Source organism: Macrotis lagotis, chromosome 1 (assembly GCF_037893015.1).
Source record: "Macrotis lagotis isolate mMagLag1 chromosome 1, bilby.v1.9.chrom.fasta, whole genome shotgun sequence".
NCBI lineage: Eukaryota > Metazoa > Chordata > Mammalia > Peramelemorphia > Peramelidae > Macrotis > Macrotis lagotis.
In genome coordinates this window covers 798,184,089-798,209,227 of record NC_133658.1, presented here as the reverse complement: position 1 = coordinate 798,209,227, position 25,139 = coordinate 798,184,089, and the positions used below count along the sequence as shown (strand labels likewise).

Genomic DNA, 25,139 nt, shown 5'->3' with positions numbered 1-25,139 from the left:
AACTGGGATTCAGACCCTGGGGTTCTACATTCCTACCACTTTGGTCCACTGAGGTTCTATCTCTTCCAGACAGAAGTCTAGGACTTTCCTCATCTATACAGGGATACCAAGTGCTGGGAAAGAAGACCCAAGAGATCCCACTCTATCTGGGACCCTGGGACTATATCTCAACCTTTCCAGGATCTTCTGGGCCAGGAAGAGATGGGTGTCAACAGAGTTTGTCCCTCCCTCCTCACAGCCACACTTAAGTCTTGGTAAAGGGAGGTCAAACTGAGCACCACTACTGGTTGGCCAAAATCTATCCATCCTATTGCCTCACAGGATCATCTTTTAAGAGGAATTTCTAAGTTCTTTACAAGTAATATTGTGAGGATAGGCAAAAGAAGAACAGGAATTGTGATTTGCACCTTAGTTTTGGATTCCAGTCTAAGACCCCACTCATGGCAACAGATTTAACATATCCCATGGATATCCTAAAAATGCCCTTATATCCCAAGCCTTCCCAGAACAATCCACTCTGATTCCTGTTGTGTCTTGCATTCTCTCAGCCAGTGTAGATGCCATCTACTCTGTTATTAACTTGAACTAGTTCATCTATCCTGGTTGTGGGCTATTTCTTGGGTATAAGTGTCATTTGAAGTCATTGCTAGGGAAGAAGTGAACCCAAAAGTCCAGGGTACTCAGGTCCAGGAACATGACCTAATCCCCATCTCCCAACTGTGTTTCCAAGATAACCCCATCTTTGCCTGTGGGAATGAGAGGAGTTAGGGTTTCAACAGAGACTTCTAAGGGACTCCTCCCCATTGCAGTCTTTTTTCTCTCTTTCTTCTTTCCTCTCTCTTCTTCTTTCTTTACTTCTTCATCTTTCTGCTTTTTCTTCTCTCTTTTCTCTTCTATTTCTTTCTCTCATTTCTTCTCTCTCTCTCTCTCTCTCTCTCTCTCTCTCTCTCTCTCTCTCTCTCTCTCTTTCTCTCTTGTTGGAAAGAGCTTTGGGCTGGGAGTTCAAGGACCTGAGTTCTCATCCAACCTCTTTCTCTTCCCCTCTCTAGATCTGAGTTTCTTCTCTCATAAAATAGAAAAGTTTGTCTCCACTAATTAGTAGCAGATATCTTTAAGATTTAAAATAGTAAAGTTCTAAGACCCTCCGTTTCTAAGATTCGAAAGACTTGGGAGTGTAAGGTTATCTAACTCATACTTCTCTCTCTCCTCCTCTACTCGGTTTCTTCCTCCTTCCTCTCTCTTCATCCCATCTCTCTTCTAATTCAATGCTAAATGGTGCTCCAGTGGCAGATAAGAGACAAGCAACTACTCGGATCTTTCTCAGCCCAGGGCTAGGCTCCCTTTACCCACTCCTTGCACTCATAGCACTGACTATCCTCTATACTTCTTCCATTTTCTTACCAGCCCAGCCCATAGGAACCCTGATTCAACAGGGAGAGAAGCCCTAAGAAGACTGTCTGTATCATCTTGTTCACATCTCTTCCTATCCCTGAAGCTGTCCTTAGCTCAGACAGAAGCACAATAATCAGGAAGTTGTTACAACCTGGAGACTCATCACCCAAACCCAGAAGAATTTCATCTATCTGTGATACTTCAAAATCTTTATTCTTCATGGCTTTGTGGGGTTGGAGGAATGTAGAAAACTTCCTAGTAGATGCCACTATCTCGGGCAGATCCACATATTGGGCAAGACTTGGTGACCTGAAATTCTTCCCAATCTCCCAGTATAATCCTACCCCAGCTCCCTTCCCTGGCCCCAACTTCACCCACCCCAACTCACAGTGAGGAAGCAGGTTAAGGACCAGCACAGTCTCTGCCACTTCATCCTCAGGATACCCTGGGGCTGGGCCAGCTGACCTGAAAACAGAGGAGAGGAATCAGGGAATAAGGGCAGGCAAGAGTAGATGCAGAAGGAAAAGCCCCACCTGTTCATCCAAGTCAGCAAGGTTCACATCCCAGATTTACTTCTTAACAGCTGGGTGACCCTAGGCAGGTCTGCCTCTTCCTCCAGGCCTATTTTCTTCTCACCAAATGATCTCTTAGGTCTCTCTCGAACTCTAAATTTGTAACAAGTTTGTGGAGGAGTATTCCAATAATCCTGGAGGCAGCAGAGTATGTTGGAGGGGCCAGAGCCCTGGGGATCCTGTTCAAGTCTGGGCCCTGTGGTATCTGGGGTAAAAATGTTTTCCCTCTCTGGGCTTCAGTATCCCCTTCTGTCAAATAAGGGAGTTGGAACAGGCCATGGGATCAGAGTTGGTAGGGAGCTCAGGCCAACCCCCTCATTTGACAGGTAATAATAACAGCTAGCATTTATATAGTCCAGGAATTCTTAACCCTATTTGTATTATGAGTCTTCTGGAAGCCTGGTGCATCCTATGGCTCTGTCTCATGAGGTTTTTAAATTAATAAGATAAACTATATAGTATTATAAAGGAAATGAATTATTTTGAATGGAAATATATTTAATTAAATTATATATTAATGTATTAAATATATACAAAATATTTTAAACAAATATACAAGTTTACAGACCCCAGATTAAGAGACTTTGATATAATACTTTAAGGTTTATAAACTGATTTATATGTGTTGTCTTATTTGATGAGCCCTAAGTACCATCCTGGACAGATAGGCACTGCAGTAAATAGGACATTGGACTTGGAGGCATGAAGATCTGAATTCAAATTTGACTCCAGATACTTTCTAGTTGTGAGACCCTGGATAAGTCACTTTACCCTTTTGCCTCAGTTTCCTCCTCTATAAAATGAACTGGAGAAGGAAATGGCAAAACCACTTCAGTGTCTTTGCCAGGAAACCCTAAGTGGGGTCATGAAGAGTAGAACATGACTGAACAACAACAAAAGCTCCCAAGGCACATTGACAGCTAATTTGCTGTGTGACTTGGACCACATTCCCTTCCCCTTCCCCCCTCAGGGTCTCTTTTCCTCTGAAGGATGAGTCCCCATCCAGAGCTCCTTTCCTGGAAATGAAGGATGGGGAGGACTGAAGGAGGAATGGGGTCTGGCTCCAAAATGGAAAATCTTAGCAACAAGGAGGGAGAGGGTACAGAGGAAGATACACAGGAGGAGGCTGGGAAGCAATCAGACAAACTGATAACTCAGGCTGACCCTGGCTGAGTCCCCAACCTCCCTCAAAACAGCTCTTGGGGCCTTTTAAGACAGCCACCCTTGAGCTCAAGGCCTGTCATCTTGAGCAAGTTGCTTCCCCTCTGGGCCCTAGCCTCCTCCTTTATAAAGCAGCAATTTGAATTAGATGGTAGTGAAGGTCCCCTCCAGTTCAATTCCTAATCTGTGATATGACTTTAGGCAAATCAACCCCCTCCCCCCATGCTTCAGTTTCCTCTTTGCAAGATAGGTAGAGTTAAAAACAACATAAGGTATCATGTTATAGTAGAGAGAAGGTTGGACTTGAGAGTCCAGGTTTGAATCTCATTTCAGATGAATAATAACTGGGTGACCCTGAACAAATCACTTAAACCCCAATGGAATACATTTTCCTTATCTATAAAATGGCATGCTTAGGTTCAAAGATCTCTTAAGATTCCTTCCAGCTCTGAATCTATGATCCTATGATAACTAGATAGAGATAGAAGATACAGATAAAGCATTTATTAAACACTTACTGCATTGCCAGAAACTATAACTAGACATTTTTGCATCTGTGCTAAGACAAATAAAAGTCAAGGAGGTAAGGGAAGATTCCAGGACATCCCAAGATTGACCCCCTCTGAGGCAGCTTTTGGTAGGTGGGTAGAATAAGAGCTAGTCTGAGGAGCAGTCATCTGGGATATGGCCACCCAGGGATACCTCAAGGTCTCTGTTGGGGAAGCCACTACTGATTTTGAGGATTAAGGTCAGGTTAGAAAGCTTCCATGGGGGTGTGGCAGGGAAGAAACACACTATCTAGTTTTAATTAATTATTCCTGCTAACTAGGTCTTGATGAGGAGCATAATGTTGTTAGCACTTTGAATTTTGGCACCCTAGGACAAAGCCCCAGTGGTTCTGCCCTAGTTAAAGGCCTGACTAGATGAGTTCTGAAATCTTTTGCAACTTTGACAAGCTCCATTCTCTGAATCTGGTCCTGGATGTCTCTGGATCTTTTATTCACTGAAGAGGAAGAAGCGTCTCCTTGTTTATCTAGGATTAGTTCATGCTGTCCTAGTTGTCTGACAGGCAGGCCCAGAGCTGGAGCTCGGGCTCCCATGACAGGGGCAGTAGGGGACGGCAGCATGACGACAATGAAGCAGCCTGGATTTGGAGTCAGAAGACTTGGCTCAAGTCCTACTTCTGTGTGAGACCTAAAGTGTATTTCAACCACTTCTTAGCACAATACCTTCAACAAGTCCCTTCACCTCTCCAGGCCTCACTACCCCAGCTTCATATACGAGAGTTGGACAAGATCTCCACAATCCCTTCCAGGCCCCAGAACCTAAGTGGGTCACACCCTCCCCTATAAGGCTGGGGCTGGTCCAGGGTCTCCTTACTGCCTCAGGTGACTTCTAATTTCTCCCCCCCCCCCAAAAGCATGGGAAGGAACCTCAGCTCTAGGGGCTGGAAAAACTGAGCCAGGAGGCAACTTGATCCTTCATTGTCCCAGCCAGGTCCCAAAGCACCTTGGGACCTAGCCTGTGGTTCAGGTTACACCTCGTGGTGGAAGGGGGAGGGAGATCAGCCCAGTCCCTAAGGGGGTTTCCAGATGCCAGTCCAAGTCTGATTCCTCCATTCTCACTCACTGCCTAATTTGGGAGGTAAAGGTAGAGGGATCTGCATTCTCTTGAGTCTCCAAACACAATAGGAAGAACTCAGATTAGACTCTAGGAAAGATTTCCTAAGGGAGGAATGGTGGCTCCAAAGGCCACCCAGACTATAAACAGAGACCTACTCACCTGGAACCTTTAATTAGATTCTAAATATGTATTTATGACCACGGTCTACCCCACTTATTATAGACTGCCCTACCCTAACTATCCCAGCCTACACTTCCTGCCTAATGAAGCCTCATGTTCTACTCTTCAGCCCAAGATGGGGCTTTTGTCCATGTCCAACCCTATGCTCTGACAGTGCACCTATAGCCGCTTATAGCAGACACCTATACTTTCTATGGCACCTATTGACTGGCTTATTTTTTGCAGAACCCGGAACCTGTTAGCAGAGTCTGACATTATTCCAGGAGCCTAATGACCATATGAAAGACCTCAAGACTAATATTCTAAAAGTTTTAGATGATTCTGAGCCTGGAGCCTGGAAATGTTTGCTGACTTGGCTATTATAGACTCTAGAATCATTCTTAGGCATATTTGGTTCTTTTCAGGATTCCTGGTTGCCTGCCACTCTCCCTTCATATTGCCGAAGACCCCAGAGCAGGCATACCTGACCAGGCACACCTGGTGAAGTGGGCCTCATAAAGGCCCCTCCTTCTGCTTGAACACATCCCCTCTTCTCTACTTCGAAAGAAGCCAGGTCCTTCTGGCTTTCCTTCAAACCACCCTCTCCAGAGAAATGCTCGACTTCACCAACTATACCTTCTTCTCTGTCCTTTCTCCTTTGTGGTCTCAAGTCTCACCTCCACCTCCAAGAAGGTCTGGTTTCCTTCCATCATGCTCCAACAACTCCTTCCAACATATATTACAGCTGATTCACTCCAGCTGCTAGGGCCCTCCCCCTCAAAAACATTATACCTTGTAAAGTTTTATGTTGAATATTGGATAATATATGTTCAACATTATAGACAGTGTATATATACACTATATTTTGAATATATTGTATTTTGTAAATACACATTTATGTTTATTACTTCCCTACTACCCCCCCGCCATGGAAACTCCTTAAGGGAAAGGGCAGTTTCTCAACTTTGTCTTTGTATTCCCAGTAGGTTGTATAGGATCTGGCACATTGTAGGTGATTAATAAATGATTATCAATTGACTGATGGACTGATGAGGTCATGGCTTTCCCTCAGACTGGGAATTCTCTATGAGAAAAGGCCTATCTTCTGGGGGGGTGGGGCGGGTAGGAGGGTTGGTAGAAAAGATCCTGTATAAAACCAGGATCAGAGTGGAAAGGGGCCTTATGAAACTTTCAGTTCAATCCTGAATTTTCCAAAGGAGGAGTTGGAGATCCCTAAGAAGGAGAAAGGACTTGCTCAGGATCACACAGCAAGTTAGCAGCAAAGGACTTGAACCCTGGTCTCCCAGAGATGTCAAATTTGGGACCTGAAAAACTCCTCAGTGCAGCCGGAACTAAATTAAAATATATTGGAGAAATGGGGATTTTTTGTTTTGTTTTGTTTTTTAGATTTTGCAAGGCAATGGGGTTAAGCAACTTGCCCAAGGCCACACAGCTAAGTAATTATTAAGTGTCTGAGGCCGGATTTGAACTCAGGTACTCCTCACTCCAGGGCCGGTGCTCTATCTACTGCACCACCTAACTGTCCCGAGAAATGTTTAATAAAATAAAATAAAAACAATACAATAACAAAATGCAAAAATAAAATAAAAATACAACACAACTAATGTAGTGTTCTAGGTCAATGTGCCACCTGCAAGGATCAGTATCTATCTGAAGGATTTGGGGAGGGGGAAGGGAATGTCCTAGACCCATATCTAGAACACTAGTTCCACATTTTAGGAAGGTCACTACCTAATGAAAGCAAGACCAGAGGAAGGTGACCAATTTGGAGAAGGTACTAGAATCCATGGCCTAATGAAGATTATTATTTGGTTAAACTAGAGATGGTGAGTATCACAAAGCAGGACTGGAAGCAGGAGGGAACTACTGCATTCTAGTGCATGGAAAAATCTCCCTAGGAGTCATCAGTGGAAAATTAAAATGGGCAGTCTCAGAATGTAGTGAGCTTCCCATAACTGGAGTTCAAGCAAAAGCTTTTAATGAACACACCATAGAGGTCAGAGGATCAAAGATCTAGACCTGAAAGGAAATTTTGAGGCCTTAGTCTATGCCCCCTTAATTTACAGATGAGGAAACGAAGGCCTAGAATCTGAATAAGGCCATTAATATTTGTTGAATTAAACTGAGTCCCATATGCATCAATATTTTAACAAATGAGAATTGGAAGGACCGAAGAAGCAGTTCAGGAGACCAGGATTCTAGTGCTAGGTCTCCCACTGACTCACTGGTTCTTTTGTTTTTGTATTTTTGCAAGGCAATGGAGTTAAGTGGTCATACAGCTAAGGCAGCATTAAGTGTCTGAGGCTGCATTTGAACTCAGGTCATTCTAACTCCGGGGACAGTGCTCTATCTTGCCCCCCACTGACTCACTTTGGGACCATGGGCAAGACCCTTACTCTCCTGGCTTCCATTTCTACCTCTAAGAAATGAGAGGACTCAAGATCACAGACTTAGCACAGGAGGGATCTTAGAGGTGATTCCAGTGCAACTATGGTCAAACAGCTAGTAAATGACAGAAATGTAATTCACAATTTGGTTGCCCTTACCCTGCTGCTGCGGAAAACCTGGACCTAAATCTGAACTTTGTTACTAACTACGTGATCCCAGTCAAGTCCCTCTGTTTCCTCCCCTACAAAATGAGAGCTTGGACATCAGATGGTGTCTCAGGTTGCTTCCAGCTCTGAGATTGTGAGATGGTTTACCTCTGGTCAAGGCAGCTCAGAGGTTTCCAGAGTTAGCTTGGCACTTTTCCTCCCCAACCCAGATTGCCCTTGCTTATAAGGACTGGGTGGGGATTAAACTTCTGAGAAAACAAGGAGGAAGGAAATGAAAGTACTTGGGGGGCGGGAGGAGGCTTAGGCAATCAGCGGCTCAATTTCTACTACCCCATTGGACCTGAGGAGCCTAGCAGTGACTTGTGTGGGGGAAGAAATGGGGCCCTAATCATTGCTTTTGCCAAATATGCAAGTGTTCTACAAGAAAGTCAGAAGTCATTTGCTGATTACCCAACATTTGAAGTTATTTAGACAACTGTTCCTTTTCCCCTAAGGACAAAATGGTAGGGAAATAGATCTCCCTGAAAGGTCCCTCTGAAGAGCAGGACAGGTGACAGAGGTCTGACATATCAAGTACTGCCCTCTCTTTCAACTTTCTTCCCATTCCCCTCCAGGAATTCCAGAGTTTCACTAAACTAGATCATTCTAGGTACTTAGACTTCCTGCTTCCATGCTTTTGTTCTTAATGCCTGAAATATCCTTCTTCCCCTTCTTCATCTTCTGAATTCTGACCTATCCTTTAAATTCATCTTAAGCACCCCTTCTCCAGGAAGTTTTCTGTGATCTTACAGTGATTGAAGTGAACGTGAATTCAAATCATCTAGGTTCAATTCTCCTATTATTATTTAATATAGTCAGAGTGGAATCTGGACCTGAGTTTCCTCATCTGTAAATAAGAAGGTTGGATGGGATACCCAAGGCCCTTCTCAGCTTTGACTGGCTGTGCTCTAAGTTCTAAGGCCTAAATCTAATTCTATAATTCTATGACCTCACCTAATACTTTGTCAAAACTACTGCCATGCACTTATCATGTAACACTGTCTGTGTTGGTACCTTAAAATCTTACAAGACTATGTCATATTCAAACTTTTGTTATCTCCCCAGCTCAAAACACCATTCATAAGGCTATTAATAAATATTTATTGAGCTGGATTGAATCCCAAATTTCATCTTCCAATGTTTCAGCAAGTAAGGCAGCAAAGTCCCAGATTTATGGTGATGGTGGTGGGGAGTCAGAAGACCAGGGTTCTAGACCTAGGTCTGCCACTGATTACTTTGAGACCAAGGGTAAGACCCTCTCTCTCTTGGCCTCAATTTCCACCTCTAAGAAATAAGAGGAATCATAGGATTACAGATCTAGGATAGAAAGGGATTCTTGTCCAACCCTTTCATTTTATAGAAGGGGATAATAAGGTTATAATAAGGTTATAATATAATAAGGTTATAATAAGGGATAATAAAGAGGTTATGTGACTGGTCAAAGAGGTCCCCTCCAGGGATGGTTTCAGAAAAACCTGCAAAGACTTATATGAACTGATGGAAAACAAAGTGAGGGGAACAAGGAGAACATTACACATAGTAAACTGCAACAATGTAATGAAAGACTATGAAAGACTTGGCTACACTGATCAACACAATGATTCAAGACAATTCCAAAGGACTCACAACGAAAAATGCTATCTACCTCCTGAGACAGAACTAATGAACACTGAGTTCAGAATGAAGCAGATAAATAGTAGCTTAGATAGATAGATAGATAGATAGATAGATAGATAGATAGATAGATAGATAGATAGATGATACAGAAAGTCCTTCCCACTCTTAAGGTTCTAGGAATGCATGAGTTTATAGCACTGGTCCCACACAACAGGGCAGGAACATCTAGTTAAGCCTCATTTTGCAGAGAAAAATTTGAAGCTCAGAAAGGGGAAGGAACCTAGCAGAGTTCTCATAGGAAGCCAGTAGTGGCAGTAGGTCTAGAAAGAGGAAGTAGTTTGAGGACTCAGGCCCCCTCCCCACATCTCATTTCCTCAGCTTCCCGCATCTTCCATCATCTTGAAGGGACATGGTGTCCCTGATAGAGAAGTGCCTTAATCCTTTGCCTGGGAACTGAATGGCATTTGGTTTCATAATCAAGAGACTCTATCAATCCTTCTGAAATCCAAATGGCTTAAGTTCCTTGGATGAGAATCTAGATTTTTCTTCACCTTAGCATTCAAGGCTCCTCAGTATAGCTCCATCTTCCCATTTCAACTTCATCTTCCCTTGGACTTTATTCCTCTTCCCCTGTATTTAGGCAGACTCTCACCTCCTTAGAAGGTTAATTTTTCCTTTCTGTCCCAACTATGTTTAAATAAAAAGAGCCCTGGTTTTGAGATCTAGAGATAGTTTTTCCTCTGCAAAATGATGAGTCTTGAAAGGGAAAGGGAGAAAAGTGGCTTGCCAAAGGTCCATCAACCTCAAAACCATGGTAATGCAATGGATAAAGCATGGAGTCAAAAAGATCTGAGTTCATATACAGCTAGAGACCCTTCTTTGTTGTGTTAACTTTAATCTGTAATCAACTGTAAAATGGGGGAAAATAGCCCCTACCTCCTAGGTTTGTTGGGAGAAACCAAGTGAGATAATATTTATAAAGCACTTTATATGTGTGTGTGTGTGTGTGTGTGTGTGTGTGTGTGTGTGTGTGTGTGTGTGTGTGTGTAGTAGGAGCTTAATAAAATGTTTGTCCTCTTTCCTTCCCAATTTGAACATCAATTTCCCCATCTGCAAAATGGAAGAGAAAAAGTCCTTGCTCTGCCCTCACAGGACTGTGAGAGATTAGATAGCTGCATGAGTGCCAGAATGTAACAGCCTTCTGGGTCAGTCTCCTCCAGAGAAATTATCTCACAACAGCCCACAATAGCCACACATCCCAAGGCGGCATAACAATGAAAAAGAGCTTTACTGAGTGATCTTGGACAAGTCCATCCCTCTTTCAGGGTCTCAAATCCTTCCTCTGTAAATTTGATGCTCCATGTCCCAGGGTGCTTCCAACCCTTAATGTTCTATCCCTCCCTGACCAACTTTTTTGAGCTCCCAGTCATCATTTAATTCAAAGAATCACAGGATTTAAGAGAGCAGAGGGCAATTAAAACTTTATTCTCATTTTAAAGATGAGATACCCACAAGGATTTGCTCAAAGTCAACTATTAAATGAGTGACAAAATGAGAATTTGAACCCAGGTTCTTTGACCCAGAATCTATACTTTCCACTATGCTTACATTTTTCTCCAGTACCTGGTCTCACTCCTCCAATAGAGGATAGTGTTCCATGTGCTTCAGTTTCTCCATTTGCATCCATTCCAGTGACCACCCTGATCTAACCCCCACCCCCACCCCAAGACACAGATGGTTGGCAAATACATCAAACAGAAAATCAAGGGAAAAAAATTGAAAGAACCAACCAACCAATAGAAAATTTCAGGTTAATATATATATATATATATATATATATATATATATATATATACAATCTGTCTCTTGGCAATTCAGGCCTAACTAAGCCAGTGGGAGATGTTGAGGAGGGGAAGCTCTCTTCACTAGAGCCCAGCAGAACAGACACATGAGTAGTGTACATCCTTTTGTATATATGGCTGCTTCCCCTCTCACACTGAGGGGGCTCTCTGGGAGTGAGCATTACATCTGCCTCCTCAGAGGACTCCCTGATGGTAGGTAAGGTTACTGCTCCCCCTTCAGATCGATTATTCCCTCAAGAGAGAGAGGCCATGTCTCTCACTTCCTCTGTAGCTATTCAAATATTTGAACACAGATTATCATCTCTCTAAATCAACTGTTCTCCAACCTTGTTCCTTTTCTTTCAGTGGATTTTTTTCCAGTTCTGTCCTCATCCTGGTCACCTCTTTACTGAACTCTCTCCATATTTGTTAATGCCCAACCAAAAATGGGGTTCCATTTAGGGAACTGGAGGTAGCCAGTTCCAGACAAAGGACAGTCTAAACTACTGGGTCTAGACACTCAACTTCTTTTTAAGTCCCCACTAATCTTTCAGATGGCCAGATTGAGCTAGTGGTTGGCTAAAGTTCTTCAGGTCATTTTCCTCCTTCTAACATCTCCAAAACATCTTGGGTAATTGATTTCTTGAACCCAAGGGTAGTGCTTTACATTAATCTGTTTATATTTCCTAATTAAATTTGTGTAGTGGTAAAGAGACTGATTGACCCTGGTCACTGTGGGAAGCTCTCTGGTGGACAATCAGGGTGGGGGTGGAGGAATGGGGGGGGAAATACTTGTTTTATATTCCCAGTCCTTTAGGAATCTTTGCTAGGGGAAATAACCTAACTTATAGATCAATTTGCTTTTGTGTTTCCATTGCTTCCTAACTTATCCAAATTTCCAGAGAATCACTTTACCTCCGTGGGACTGTTTTCCCATTCCTAAAATGGGGACATCTTTATAAACTTTAAAGTGTTAGAGAAATAGGGACTATTATTATATTCTGAGCCTTGGTCTCTCTTCTGGAAAAGATGCAAAGCATTCTCATTCTGCCACATCCTCCCGTGGCTGGAGTCAAAGTCATCACACCACAGGAATGAGGGCTACCTTCCAAATTCTCATCATTCTTATTTAAGTCTCAAGAACTACCAGCTCTTTTCAATAAGCCTGAGACTCTAATATCATCAGAAAGGCAAAATTTGCTGTGAAAAATTGAGAGCCCTAAGTTTGCATCCTGGCTTTTAAACCTGATTTCATCATTTGTGACTCTGTGGAAGTCAATTCCTCTCTCTGGGCCTCCTCCTGTAAAATGGGAGCAGCCCCCATGCTAACTCTCTAGTTCATGGCAATGTTGAGTGAATAATGTTTTTTAGACCTTCCCAAGACCCTGGGGAAATTTCAGAGCCGGGAAGCTGACATCCTTTGGGAAACTGGGGGACTTCCAGAGAAGGGAGTAACCCAACAGAGTAGCAGGTGGGAGATGGGAACAAGAGCGCCTCATAGAACCTACAACAGGAACAGTAACCAGACACCATCAGTGTCCAAACCACAAAATGTCAAGAGTTGGCAAGGACCCGAGAGCATCAAATCAAGAACATCAGCTGAAGAAAATGAAACAATGGGGCTGGAAGAGAGCTTACTAACTAAAAGCAAATTCGAATCACAGTGCAAGATCTGGAAAGGACCTCACTGTTTAGTCATTTTTGGTTATATCTGATTTCATTACTCCATTTGGGGTTTTCTGAGCAAATATACAGAAGTGGCATGCCATTTCCTTTCCCAGTTCATTTTACAGGTAAGGAAACTGAGGCAAATAGGGTTTAGAGTATTTGAGGGTCACAGAGTATTTGAGGCTAGATTTGAATGAAACAGACTCCCAGACCAAAGGGGCCATACCTCAGGTCATCAAATCCAACCCCTTTATTTTACAGATGAAAAAACAGACCCAGGGACTTTCAAAGGATTTGTCTAAGGGGTTATAAGGGTAGTATCAGAGGCACAATTTGAACCTAACTCCTCTGATTTCCCTCCAGAGTTTGTGCCCTTTCTCCTGTACCACTAGAAAGCAGGGGACCTTCATTTTACAAAGTATGTGGGAGAACTGAGACCCAGGGAAGCAAATGATTTCCCCAAGGTCATAGAGCTGGGCATAGGTAATCTCTTCTTCAGTGGTCCTTAACCAGAGATTCATGAACTCTATGAATGTGTTAATATTGTGATAACTGTTTTTCAATATAATTGGTTTCCTTGCTAATCCAGTATATTTTATTTTAGGCATTTAATGATATTCTGAAAAAGGAACCATAGGATTCATTACACTGTTGTCAAAGGAATCTATGACACAAACCAACGTTAAGCTCCCTGCTCTAAATGAAGAACCCAGGTATCCCACCCAAAAGGGTGTTTTTGTCACACACACACACACATACACATTCATATATTACATATCAAAGAAATTTTTGGTATCTAGACTCCCTCCTTTACTTCCTACCCTTTATCCCCTTCTGACCCCTTCCCCATCCCATCTGTACAGCCCACACTATGGCAAGTAGACAGGAACCAAGCCCAGGGCCCACATATGCCCATTACCAATGAAGGGAGAAGGCAGAGGTAGAGAGGGAGCAGTACCAGAACTATGTGGCTGGCTTCTGAAAGCATCAATAAGAGAATTCTTAGTTGTGTTGTGGCCTTGTGAATTCTTACACACAGACACAGACAGCAACAGACATATACATACTGAAACTGGGAGTTAGGGGGAGGAATGACTGCGCCCTTGATTATAGGTTGTCCACGATGCTCTGATCTTATGTCTATTTCTCATGTGCATCTTCCCCCAGTCTCAGAGCAGGGGCTGACTGAAAGCAGTGGCCACATGTTCCCCACCCTGTTCCCCTTCCAGATCCCTGAGGTCCAGGGGCTCTATCCCCACCCCCAAGCAGAGATGTTCCTGAGGAAGTTGTCAAGTCTATAAAGCCTAAGAGAGAACTGAGGAGAGGAAAAGGTCCTCGGGCGAGGGAAGCATTCACACACCTTCCTGTAGGTACTTTTGAGGGACTGACAGACAAATGAATTTCCTCTACCCCCCACCCCAATCCTTTTTGGAGCCAGTTAGATAGGGCAGTGGATAGACTGCTAGATCTAGAGTCAGCAAAACCTGAATTCAAATTGAGACCCAGACACTGACCAACCAGGTGAGTCTAGGCAAGTCATTTGTTTGCCTCAGTTTCCTCAACTGTAAAATGGGGATAATAAATCAATCAACTTTGGAGGGTTGCATTGAGGATCAAATGAGATAATATTTGTAAAAGTGCTTACCCCAGTAGGGAGGCACATTATTATAAATGCTAGCTATTGTTGATGTTGTCATTATTTTCCTCAGTCCTTTACTCTCAGAGGGGCAAAAAGGAGGTGCCTGGGAAAGGCAGATGATCTTTGGAAAATGATGTGACCTCTGACAAGTGACATCAATAAGTAGTTGCAGAGGGTAGGGCCCAGGATGGGGAGACAGAGAGGATTTGATTGAATGCTTCCTCTCTGGGTGACCTCATCAGCTAACCCCAGATAAGAGCAGGGGATACTCTCAGTCCCTCCAGAATCCTCCTAGAGAACAGAGAACATAAAGCAGTCTGTCATTGAGTCATTGAAAGTCCATTAAGCACTTTCCATGGTCAACACTAAGCTCTGGAGAGATAAGGCAAAGTTAAAATAGTCCCTATCCTCAAGGGGAGTATACGCTAAGGTAGTCATGCAGATATTCATAAGCTCCCAGTGAGGAAAGACTCAAATCCTAGATTACATTAAATCCAATTTGATTCAATTAGACCCAATTAAATCCTGGATTAGAGTTCACCTTTTGGAGAGGAGATGCCAGATGCCATCTTCACCCCAAGATGAGATCTTCTGAAGTCATCCCAGTCATCCTCTTGCCTCTAGGCAGGGTGCATTTCTGTCTTAAGGAAGCAGACTGTCTGGGATTCTATCTAGCCTGAGCACACCTATGTAGGCAGTTCAGGTAGCCTTGGAGATGAAAAGGTCTGTGGGGATCAGGAAAAAGAGACAGGCAGGGCCAAGTGATAATTGGCCCTTTGGAGGTAGAAAAAGAGAAGACTGGAGATACAAAAATGAACCCTTCTCCACCCCATCTTAGCCCACCCACACTCTTCTACCAAAGCACTTTCTTTGACTGAGCCCTGTAATTGGGATCCAGGGTCTAGGGCACCAATCCTCCTCTCCTCAAGGGAGCTCTCAAGTCTCAGCCTTCATTGTCCTCAGGGAGTCCCCACATCTGAGAGGACACCAAGAGGGAAGATAAGACATATGGACATAATAAAGCTACTAGTCGATGCATATAATGAGGTGGAGGGGAGGAGGGGAGGGAAAGGAGAAAAAGAAAACTGTGACCTGCTCATATCATGGAGGACAAGCAAAGTCCTTCTCACAGAGATAGAGCTGAGCTGAATGGCTGAGGGCTCTGCTATTGCTCAGTCTACCTCCTGTTCCAGCCCCATTCCTCTAGGATGTCTGTCAGGATGTCAGAAAAGGAGGATGAAGAAAACATGGAAACTTTGCTCTATCCAACCAGCCCAGCCTCAACATTCCCTCCTGAGGCTCTCCCCATCCACTGGGGTGGCAGGTCCTTCTCTGGTTTCTCCCATAGAATTAGGAAGACTGGAGTTCAAATCCCAACTTTTGGTTTTTATGTGACCTACCTTTTTTTAAGTTTCCTCCTGGGGGGTAAACAATACTAATACTGCTACTTCTAAAGTTTATGTGTTTTGTAGATCTTAAAGGGCTAGAGAGATTTCTCTTCATCAAGACAACTCGTGGCTGAAATAATAGTCATATCCAGTCAAAATAGTCAAATCCAGACTTGGACATTGCCTGCCCTCAAAGAGAAAGTAGAAGGGCCCCCAATTTAGGTTTAAGTAAGAAGACCCCATGCTTATCATAACTGCTCCCATTTCTAAAGAACCTTAATTAAAAATTTATAAGCACTTTATTCACACCAGCCCTGGGAGGAAGATTGTATAATGATGGCTAGTTCTATTTTACAGATGAGGAAACTGAGGCTCAGAGAAGTGATCCTCCTAGAGTCCCTCATATGGTACAAGGCAGAACCAGGATCCAAAGCAAAGAGGTATAGGATCTCTAATTTTTGCCTGGGTGGGAAGCTTCAAGAAGTGCAGAACCAAACAGATAAAATGATGAATTGCCCAGGGTCACACAGCTAAATAGCTATCAGAGAAAGGATTTGAAGAAGCCACAATCTTCCAGGTTCCCAGAACCAGATGTACCTCATTACCTGGTCTTTTAGTCAGTCAGTCAATAAAAATGTCTATAATGGGTCAGGCTGTAGTCCCCACCCTCAAGAAGCTTACAATCTACTGAGAGAGACATGCAAACAAAACAAACTATAAACCAGATAAATAGGAAATTTACAGAGAAGAGACACTAGAATTAAAAATTAAAATTAAGCCAAACCCCTATAGGCTTATAATGGGAGAGAACAAGAAGGAAGAGAGAAGTTATCTTTGTTCAAAGTTACCAGCACCCTCCTCTAGACTTCTTCAAATCCTGTCCTCCAGGACTCCCGGTCAAAGCCTTCCTCTTCCAGGAAGCTGTCCGATAACTCCAGTAGGAGATGGTGTCTTTCTTTCCTCCTCTGAGTTTCTGAAGCTCTGACTGCCTGAATCCCAGCAAAGTCTAGTCTGGTCCTTAATCACATACCAGTTTTTGTGGCTGAGGAACTATTTCTTGCACTCACCGAGATTTTCTTGCTTCCAGGACCAAGATTGGTCATGGCAATTAACATGAGCTCAGCTGCCTTTCAGAATTGTTTCAATTTACCTTACTCTGTAGTCAGTGAGCTGATGATTCTTGGTCCTACTTCTTCCTTCTACATCATTTCATTCAAGTCTTTCCATCTTTTCATGACACACTAATATTCTATTGCATTCATGTGCCACTTAGATCATTCACCCTCATTTTTAGAAGAAGGTAAGTGATCACCCAGGGACAAGCTAGGAAATCGCAGACCCAGGATTTGACCCCAGGTTTCTGGACTCCAAGCCTAGACATCTTCTCCACACCATTTTGCCTACACTGGGACCATCCCCCAGAAGTCTTGACTGCTCCTGGGGCACAGAGTTCTAATCAATGTGTTTCTGCCTTATGTTGCCTGGCCCCATGTTGCTTCCCATGTCCCACTGGCCCATCTTTGTGTGCTATCTTACTCCAGTATTCCCTTGCCCCTTGACAACAAAGATTCTCTTGCCCTATTTGTAGCTTCAGCCCTTAGCACAGTGCCTACCCACAGTAAGCTTCATGTATTATGTATCTTTATCTATCACCACTGTAACATGAAGCCTGCCTCTCCCCGTCTGGTTCTCCAAGGACAGAGAACAGATTCCACTGGTTTTCCTTCTCCAATCTCTTCAAATTGACCAGAGGCATGACAAAAAAAAAAAATGATCCCTGTGACATAAGAGACCTGGAACCTAAATTTCAGGTAGGTTTACTATGTGGCTTCCGTCTCTATCTGGGTCTCAGTCTCCCCACCACCCCCGCCCTGTGAAGGGATTGGACTAAATGAATGGTTTGGACTAAATGCCCTCTTAGGGTACCTCAGACTGGGCCATTCTATGACTAGCTGACATCATTTAGTGAGGCAAGCTCCGGACTAGGGATAGTTCAGAGGCCACCATCCTTCTTTCCCCATTCAAATTTTCTGCCCACCCAGCTCAGTCAGGGCAGACACCATTTCTCCCCAGCCCGTCTGTCCTCCATCCTACCCTACTTACTAATTGGCACCTTCCTTAAACCTGCTTATTTATAGAGACTCTGGGCAGGCTCTGGGGAGGCAGGCTTTAGGGGATGCTAAGCAAGGAGTTTGGGCAGGGGCAACAGAATATCCTGAGTCTGGCTGCTTCCCCTCCAGGCCACAGACCAGCCACTCACAAAGATACTCTCAAGAAGAGTTTAATACAGGATAAAAGCCCTGGGCTGGGAGCCAGAGTCGAAGTAGAAGCTCTGACTCTTTGACACAGAATAACTGTGTGACCTTCACCAAGTCCCTTTCCTTCTCTGGACTTCAATTTACCACTGTTAAAAGGAAGGATCACATCAAAATATGCATGAGCAACATTTTGTGGGGTAACAAATAATGAGAAACAAAATGGGTGCTCATTGATTGTGGAATGGATGATCAAACTGTGGTAAGTGATTGTGGGAAGTAAGGGAATAATATTATAGCATAAGAAATGGTGACTAGGAGGAATTCAGAGAAGCATGAGGAGACTTGTAAGGAATTGATGCGGTAAAATAAGCAGAACCAGAAGAAAGACTTACACAAAGGATACAATGATGTAAATGAAAATAAGAAACCCACCACAAAATGAAGCCCAAAGCATATCATTTGCTGTTGTTTAGCAGATTAGTTGTGTTCAACTCTTTGTGACCCCTTACGGAGTTTTCTTGGCAGAAATATTGGAGTGGCTTGCCATTTCTTTTTCTACATGAGAAAACTGAGGCAAATAGAGTTAAGTGATTTGCTCAGGATCATGCAACTAATAAAGGTCTGAGGACAGATTTGAACTTACAAAGATGAGTCTGACTGACTCCAGACCCAGTTCTCCATCCACTATGCCAACTAGCTGCCTCAAGTCATGTAGTAGGGATAACTAGTCTTGGCCTCAGAGAAGAGGAAATGCAGGGGACTATGGATACATAATGTTGTACACACTATCTGATATTTATTATGTCATTTGATTTTGCATAACTCTTGTGGGTTTGGGTGCTTTTGGGGGTGGGTAGGGAGTTAAAAGGGAGAACTCAATGGCATGGAGAAGTATTTCCTTAAAGAACAATGATGTAAAAAGGACACCAATCAAGCTTTTTACAAAGAAGGATAGTGCTTTAAAGGGTGTTATTCACAATTGTCCTTGGAGGTAGGAAGAGAGAACAAACACTTTCTCCATTTTGCTGAGATGGAAACTGAGAAGGCCTTGGGAGAACACATTTGGCCAAGAACATTACAAGTCACAAGTAGGATTGGAACCCAGGCCTTCACCCAGCTCTGACTCTGGAGGAGCTCAGCCTATGAAGAAGTTTTTGAATGGGCATTTAGTCCAAACCATTCATTTTGAAATTTGCTGAACCATAGTAGGCACTTTAGAAATAGAAATGTTTCTGGACTGACTGACCAACCCAGACCATCTTCCCTAGGCCCTTGGCTCTCAATCAGTCATCAATCACTAATTTAACATTTTCTACTGTGCTAGACAGTAAAAATACAAAGGGAAAAGTAAAGATAGTTTCTGCCATTAAGTTTAGATTCTAAAGAATGAGACAACAGGTTAGATAAAATGAATAGAGATCAAATACAGTCTTGAAGCAGAAGGTACTAGTGGCTAGGAGGACCAGGAGAGGCCTCTTGGAGAAGAAGATGATGTGTGAGCAGAATTTTGAATTCAGGGATCCAAAGGGCAGAGAACAAAATGGGATTGGTTGCCAAACATGGAGGACAGCCAGTGAAAAGGAAGATGGGAGATGGGAGAAATATCATTATGCATGGCAAGTAGGCCAGTATGACTGAATGGCAGAGAAGGCCAGGGAAAGACATTGGAAGGGTAGGAAGGAGCCAAATTGTGAAAAGCATGAAATGCCAAAAAGACATAAAGGTAATAGGTTTATGTTTGATTCTCTGGATAATAGGCAGGTTTCCCCATTCCTCTGCAATGCTCCAGTCTGCTTCTAGATTTTTAAGCTAATGATCTAGGGACATTATATTGGCCTTCCTGGTAGTGACTGGCATGAAGTGCCACCTTCCAGAAATTCTAAGGTCATAAGATTTAGAGCTGGAAAGGATCTTAGTGCTAACTTTTCCTTATCTTGAAAAGGTGTCAGTCTACCTCCTAGTCTCACTTTTCAGTACCCTTCCATTCATTATTTTCTATCATTAGAATTTAAGTTTCTTGAAGACACAGAGTATTTTACTTATATTTTAATTTCTAGTGCTTGGTATAGTGATGACATATTTTCAGTAGTTTTTAAAATTGTGTTCAACTTTTTGTGACCCCTTTTGGGATTTTCTTGGCAAAGATACTAGACTGGTTTGCCATTTTCTTCTCCAACTCATTTTAGAGATGAGGTACCAACAGGTTGAAGTGACTGGCCCAGAGTCACACTGCTAGAAAGTGAGGTCGGGTCTGTACTCTTCCTGACTCTTGAATTCTTCTTGAATCTAGACCCAGCCCTCAATGCACTGAGCCATCCAGCTAGTCATAGAAGTAGTAAAAGCTTATAATAAATGCTCCACCTGTCTAATCGAGTTGAACCCCTCAATTTTAAAGGGCAGATCCAGTTAAGTGGTAAGTTACTCAGATAACACAAGATAGTAAATGGAAGTTGAATCATGCCACACATAGCTCCTCAGAGAGATAAGCCAGACTCCTTGGCCTGGCATTCAAAGCCCTCCATTGCCTGACCTCAGTCTCCATAAGTCAGGTTGGTCCATGCCTCAAAATTCATCAAACTAGGGGGCAGCTACAAAATTCATCAAACTAGGGGGCAGCTAGGTGGCACAGTGGACAGAGCACCGGCCCTGAAGTCAGGAGTACCTGAGTTCAAATCCAGCCTCAGACACTTAATAATTACCTAGCTGTGTGGCCTTGGGCAAGCCACTTAATCCCACTGCCTTGCAAAAAACTAAACAAAAACAAAACAAAACAAAAAAATTCATCAAACTACAAGGGACTGGCATGGTCCCATTCTCTAATTTTTACAGAGGAGGAAGCAGGTCCAGAAAGGGGTAGGACCTTGTCTTAGATCAAAAAGAATACATTTCAGAATTGGGACTAGCATCTGGCCAGGTCCCTCAGCTCTCTCCATTTTTCTTAATCGCCTGATTCCCCTTTTTCCACTTGGGTAAATTCTATTCATCCTTCAAAGTCTAGATTCTAATGCAAGGCTTCCTCTAATCCAATAAACGTTTATCAAGCTCCTTGCTAAATTGCTGGGAATACAATTAACAAAAAGAAAGACTGTCCCTGCTTTCAAAGAGCTTACAATCTAAAGGGGAGACAATGCTCAAAAGGCAGAAAGAAAGGTGGGGGACAGGGCACCAGGTGGTACACATCTTGTTCCATGGAGTTGAAACTAGGAAGGACAGAAGATACAAAATGAAATGAGTTGAGTCCAATTTTTGCCCTCTATTAAAAAAAAGGCATGGGGAGGAGCTTGATCAGTCCCCCAATCAAAGGTTAGGTGAAGCAAGTGATGATAATCAAGGCATGAATTAGCAGTATGATGGTGAGCTTGTCCTGGAAAGGGCATCTTGTTCTGTGGAGTTGAAAACAGGTAGGGCAGCAGATACCAAATGGAGACTATTAGCCACATAGTATTCCCATTCAAACTACTGCACACATCTCATCTTCATCTTTTCTGACTTCCCACAGCAAGATATGTATGAACTAAAATATTTGGCAATTGAATCTTGACCATCGTTTATTGCTGTTCCCTCCCCTCCCCAGTTCATCTTCATCCAGATGACCTAGAAATTCCCCCTCTTCACCCCCCACCAAGGACAAGGGGCATGGGTATCTCTTCCCTCCCCTATTCCTAACATTAAGGTTTGGGTGTGGGAGAAAAAGCCCTAGACCTGAGTGTCAGAAGACATGTTTCTGCCACTAACCTTCTCTGTGTGAAAGGGGATACTCATCAATTGAGAAATAGCTAAACAAACTGTGGGCTCTGAATGTAATGGAATATGGCTGTTTTAAGAAAAATTGAATATTGTGGACACCAAGAAGTATGGGAAGATTTTCATGAAAAGATGCAGAGTCAAGTAAGGAAAATAAAAAACAGTGTATATATATAACAAGAGATATGACAAGATATCTCCCCCCTCAGTTCTTTGCAGAGGTGGCCAAGTCTATGGGTGTAGAACACTACATATGTTTTCAGACTATTTTGATGTATTAATTAGTTTTGCTGATACATTGCCTGTTTTTTTTTTCCTTTTAAAATGTACTTTTGAGTTCTCAGCTCTTTCCCCAAGCTCAGTGCTGTAGCATCAGCATCCCTGAGACAAGATGGTAAAGGTCAGTCAATGGCAATGGCCATCTTGAGCACTTGGTGACAGAGCTGTATTCATCTCAAGTGGAGTGGATATTGTAGCTATCAGTGATCCCTTCCTTGACCTCAACTACATGGTTTATATGTTTCGACATGTTTCCACCTATGGTATATTCAAGAGAACTGTCAAGGTTGAGAATGGAAAGCTGGAGATCAATGGAAAAGTCATTATTATCTTTCAGGAATGTGATCCCCTCAATATTTAATGGGGAGATGCTGAAGCTGAATATGTAGTAGCAAATTCCACTGGTATCTTTGCTTACATGGAAAAGGCTAGAGCCTCACTGGAAGGGTGGAGTCAAGTGTATTATTATCTCTGTCCCTGCCCCTTCTGCTGATGCCCATATGTTCAAAATGGGAGTGAACAATTAGAAATAATTCTCTTAAAATTATCAGTAATATCTTCTGTACTGCCAACTACTTGGCCTCTCCCTAGCCAATGTCATCCATGACAACTTGGGCACTGGAATAGGACTCATGGCTAAGGTTCATGCCATTATAGATACCTAGAAGATAGAGATGGCCCCCTGGCAAGTTGGGTATGCTGCTGCCCCAAAAGTCATCCTTATTTCCATGGGTGTTGCCAAGGTTATGGGTGCCAAATATGATATCAAGAAAGTGATGAAGCAAACATCCCTTTGGAGATCTTGGGACCCAAGGGAACCTTGAAGGGCATCTTGGGCTACACAGAAAACCAGGTTGTATCCTGATACTTTTATGGCAAAACCTACTCTTCTACCTTTGATACTGGTACTTTGTATTGCCCTCAGTGACCTTTTTGTCAAGCCTCATTTCTTGGTACAACAATGAAGAAGAAACAAAATGGAAAATCACAGATCTTTATCCCCAGTCAAAAAAGGAGTTCCACCACTGAGGAGCCCATATCCCTAATCTATTTCCCTATACAGTTCTTATCTCCTCTTTAGTAGAGGGGAAGAGCATAGAGTCTTATGTTGTATACCATAAAGTTATCATATTTAGTGCAAATAAATCAAATGCAAATATTCTTTGTTATGTGGTAGGGCTCTCTCAAACAAGACTGAGAAGGGAAATTCTAATGATGTAAAAAAACAAAAACAAACAATACAAATGTACTTTTAAAAACTCAAGTGATATTATGGAAAATCACTTCCTCCATACATACTCTCTACCCTGAATCTCAATCACCTCATCTGTAAAATGAAGCAAATGATTCATGATAGACTATTGTGTCTCAAAGGGTGGTGGTTATAAAGAAAAAAGCATGGAAAAGTGAGCTGTTAGTGGTAGAGGTGGTAGAAATAATATCAAACTTGGAGTGGGGAACACATGGGTTCAAATTCCAACACTACCACAAATGAGTTATGTGAGTGACCCTGGATTTTAGAAATCACTTTACTTTTCTAAACCTTCGATTGGTAGAATCAGAGCACTAGATCCAGTATGAGAGGTAAAATTTGAACCTAGGTCTTTTAACCCCAAAGTCAATACTCTTTCTATTACAATATACCACACTTTTGACTCAGTAAAATATAAGCCTCTTGAGGCCAGGGTCTATTGTGCCATTATCTTAATATCACTAATGTCTAGTGGTAGGCATTTAATAAAGGCCTTAAAGGACTCTGCAACTAAGAGCTATAATTCTTATATTGTGATGACCTGAACTGAACCTAGTATAAGGAAAGGTATTGAGGGAGGGAGGGAGGGAGAGAGAGAGAGAGAGAGAGAGAGGATGGTTTACAAGGCAGTCATTTACCCAAGGTGAAGGACAGGGGAGGCCTTTTTCTATTCCTAGACTCTCCTGGAAGGTGCTCAGGATAAGACCCAGCATATTCCCACATGTAGACTTTAGTAAATGTTTATTGAATGGTTAGACAGAAAAAATAAATGGATGGATGGATGAATTGGGTGGGGGGGCTGTCTTCTTCACTTTTGCCCCTTCCCCTCCTTAATGTTCCCTTAGAATATCCTCAACACTCTCTATTCCCTTTTCCTCAATATCAGGGATCAAATACAGGACTTCCTACAGACATCTAGGAGGAACAGATGTACCATGGGCTGGGTTTTCAGTCAATATTGACCCTATTTCTAACTTTATCGCTGTGTGTGTGTGTGTGTGTGTGTGTGTGTGTGTAATTGGAGCACTGATGAGGGTGTGGTGTGTCTGAATAAGAGACCCTTGAGAATCTGTCCATTGGAAAGACTTGGAATGAGGTGGCATAGAGGTCCCAGGAAAACCTGGAGTGATGGGATGGAGGGGGGAGAAAACACTAGGGGGCTAGCTTCTGGTCCCTAATTACCTGCTGTGTAATAGTGGATAAATCCTGTCAGGCCTCTGCACCTATGGGTACAGTGCTGGGAAGGTGAGCCTTGTTTGCCTTCAAGGAGAAAGCTCATGGGCAGCAGGTCTTGTGTATTCAGCTCCTGTCCCTGGGGAACCTTGACACCCAGTATTCCCGGAGCTAGCCAGATGGTCCCTCCTGGGCCATGGCGTTCCCTGCCATATCCAGGCAGGTGCTAAGCAGGCTCTTGAGATAGCAAGAATCCTGGGAAGGAAGTCAGAAAGCCAGGTTCTAAGTCCCCCAGTTCTACATGACCTTGGGGCTCTCCCCATCTGGGCCTCATTCAGTTCCTTCATTCTATAAAGACCAGGATCTATACTGACACAAATATACAAAGAAAGAATTATCTTCCTGGGTATCCGCCCAGTGAAACATCTCAGGCATGAGGAACTAATGATCTAGAAAGCCTATCATGTCTCTGAGCTACAGAGGGGCAGTAAGTGAGTGGTCAAGGGGTTGACTGGGGCCAATCTGTGAAGGTTTTCTGAAAGGGGGAAGGACTCTCAAAATACATAATATTAGAATTGGAAGGGGTCTTTCAAATAATTTCAGCTAGCCTAGTTTAGAGATGAGTAAACTGAGGCACAGGGAAGTAAAGATCAGAGTCCTACTTAGAAGGCTTAAACTGGACAATCCAATCTCTAAATTCCCTTTGAAGGTGGGAATCTAGATTTCTAGATTTCATAAGATCCCTAAACTTGGATGGG

At 42.9% G+C, this 25,139-nt stretch overlaps 1 protein-coding gene across 3 annotated transcripts in view; it reads right to left on the bottom strand.

Moving 5' to 3' along the window:
• Positions 1 to 25,139, bottom strand: part of RELT (RELT TNF receptor) — a 58,536-nt gene that overhangs the window by 24,117 nt on the left and 9,280 nt on the right. For all 3 annotated transcript variants that reach the window (XM_074216830.1, XM_074216831.1, XM_074216829.1), the window contains one exon: positions 1,781 to 1,857. In XM_074216830.1, coding sequence (XP_074072931.1) covers positions 1,781 to 1,825 — 45 coding nt within the window. In that variant the 5' untranslated portion in view covers positions 1,826 to 1,857. The remainder of the gene's footprint in view (positions 1 to 1,780; positions 1,858 to 25,139) is intronic.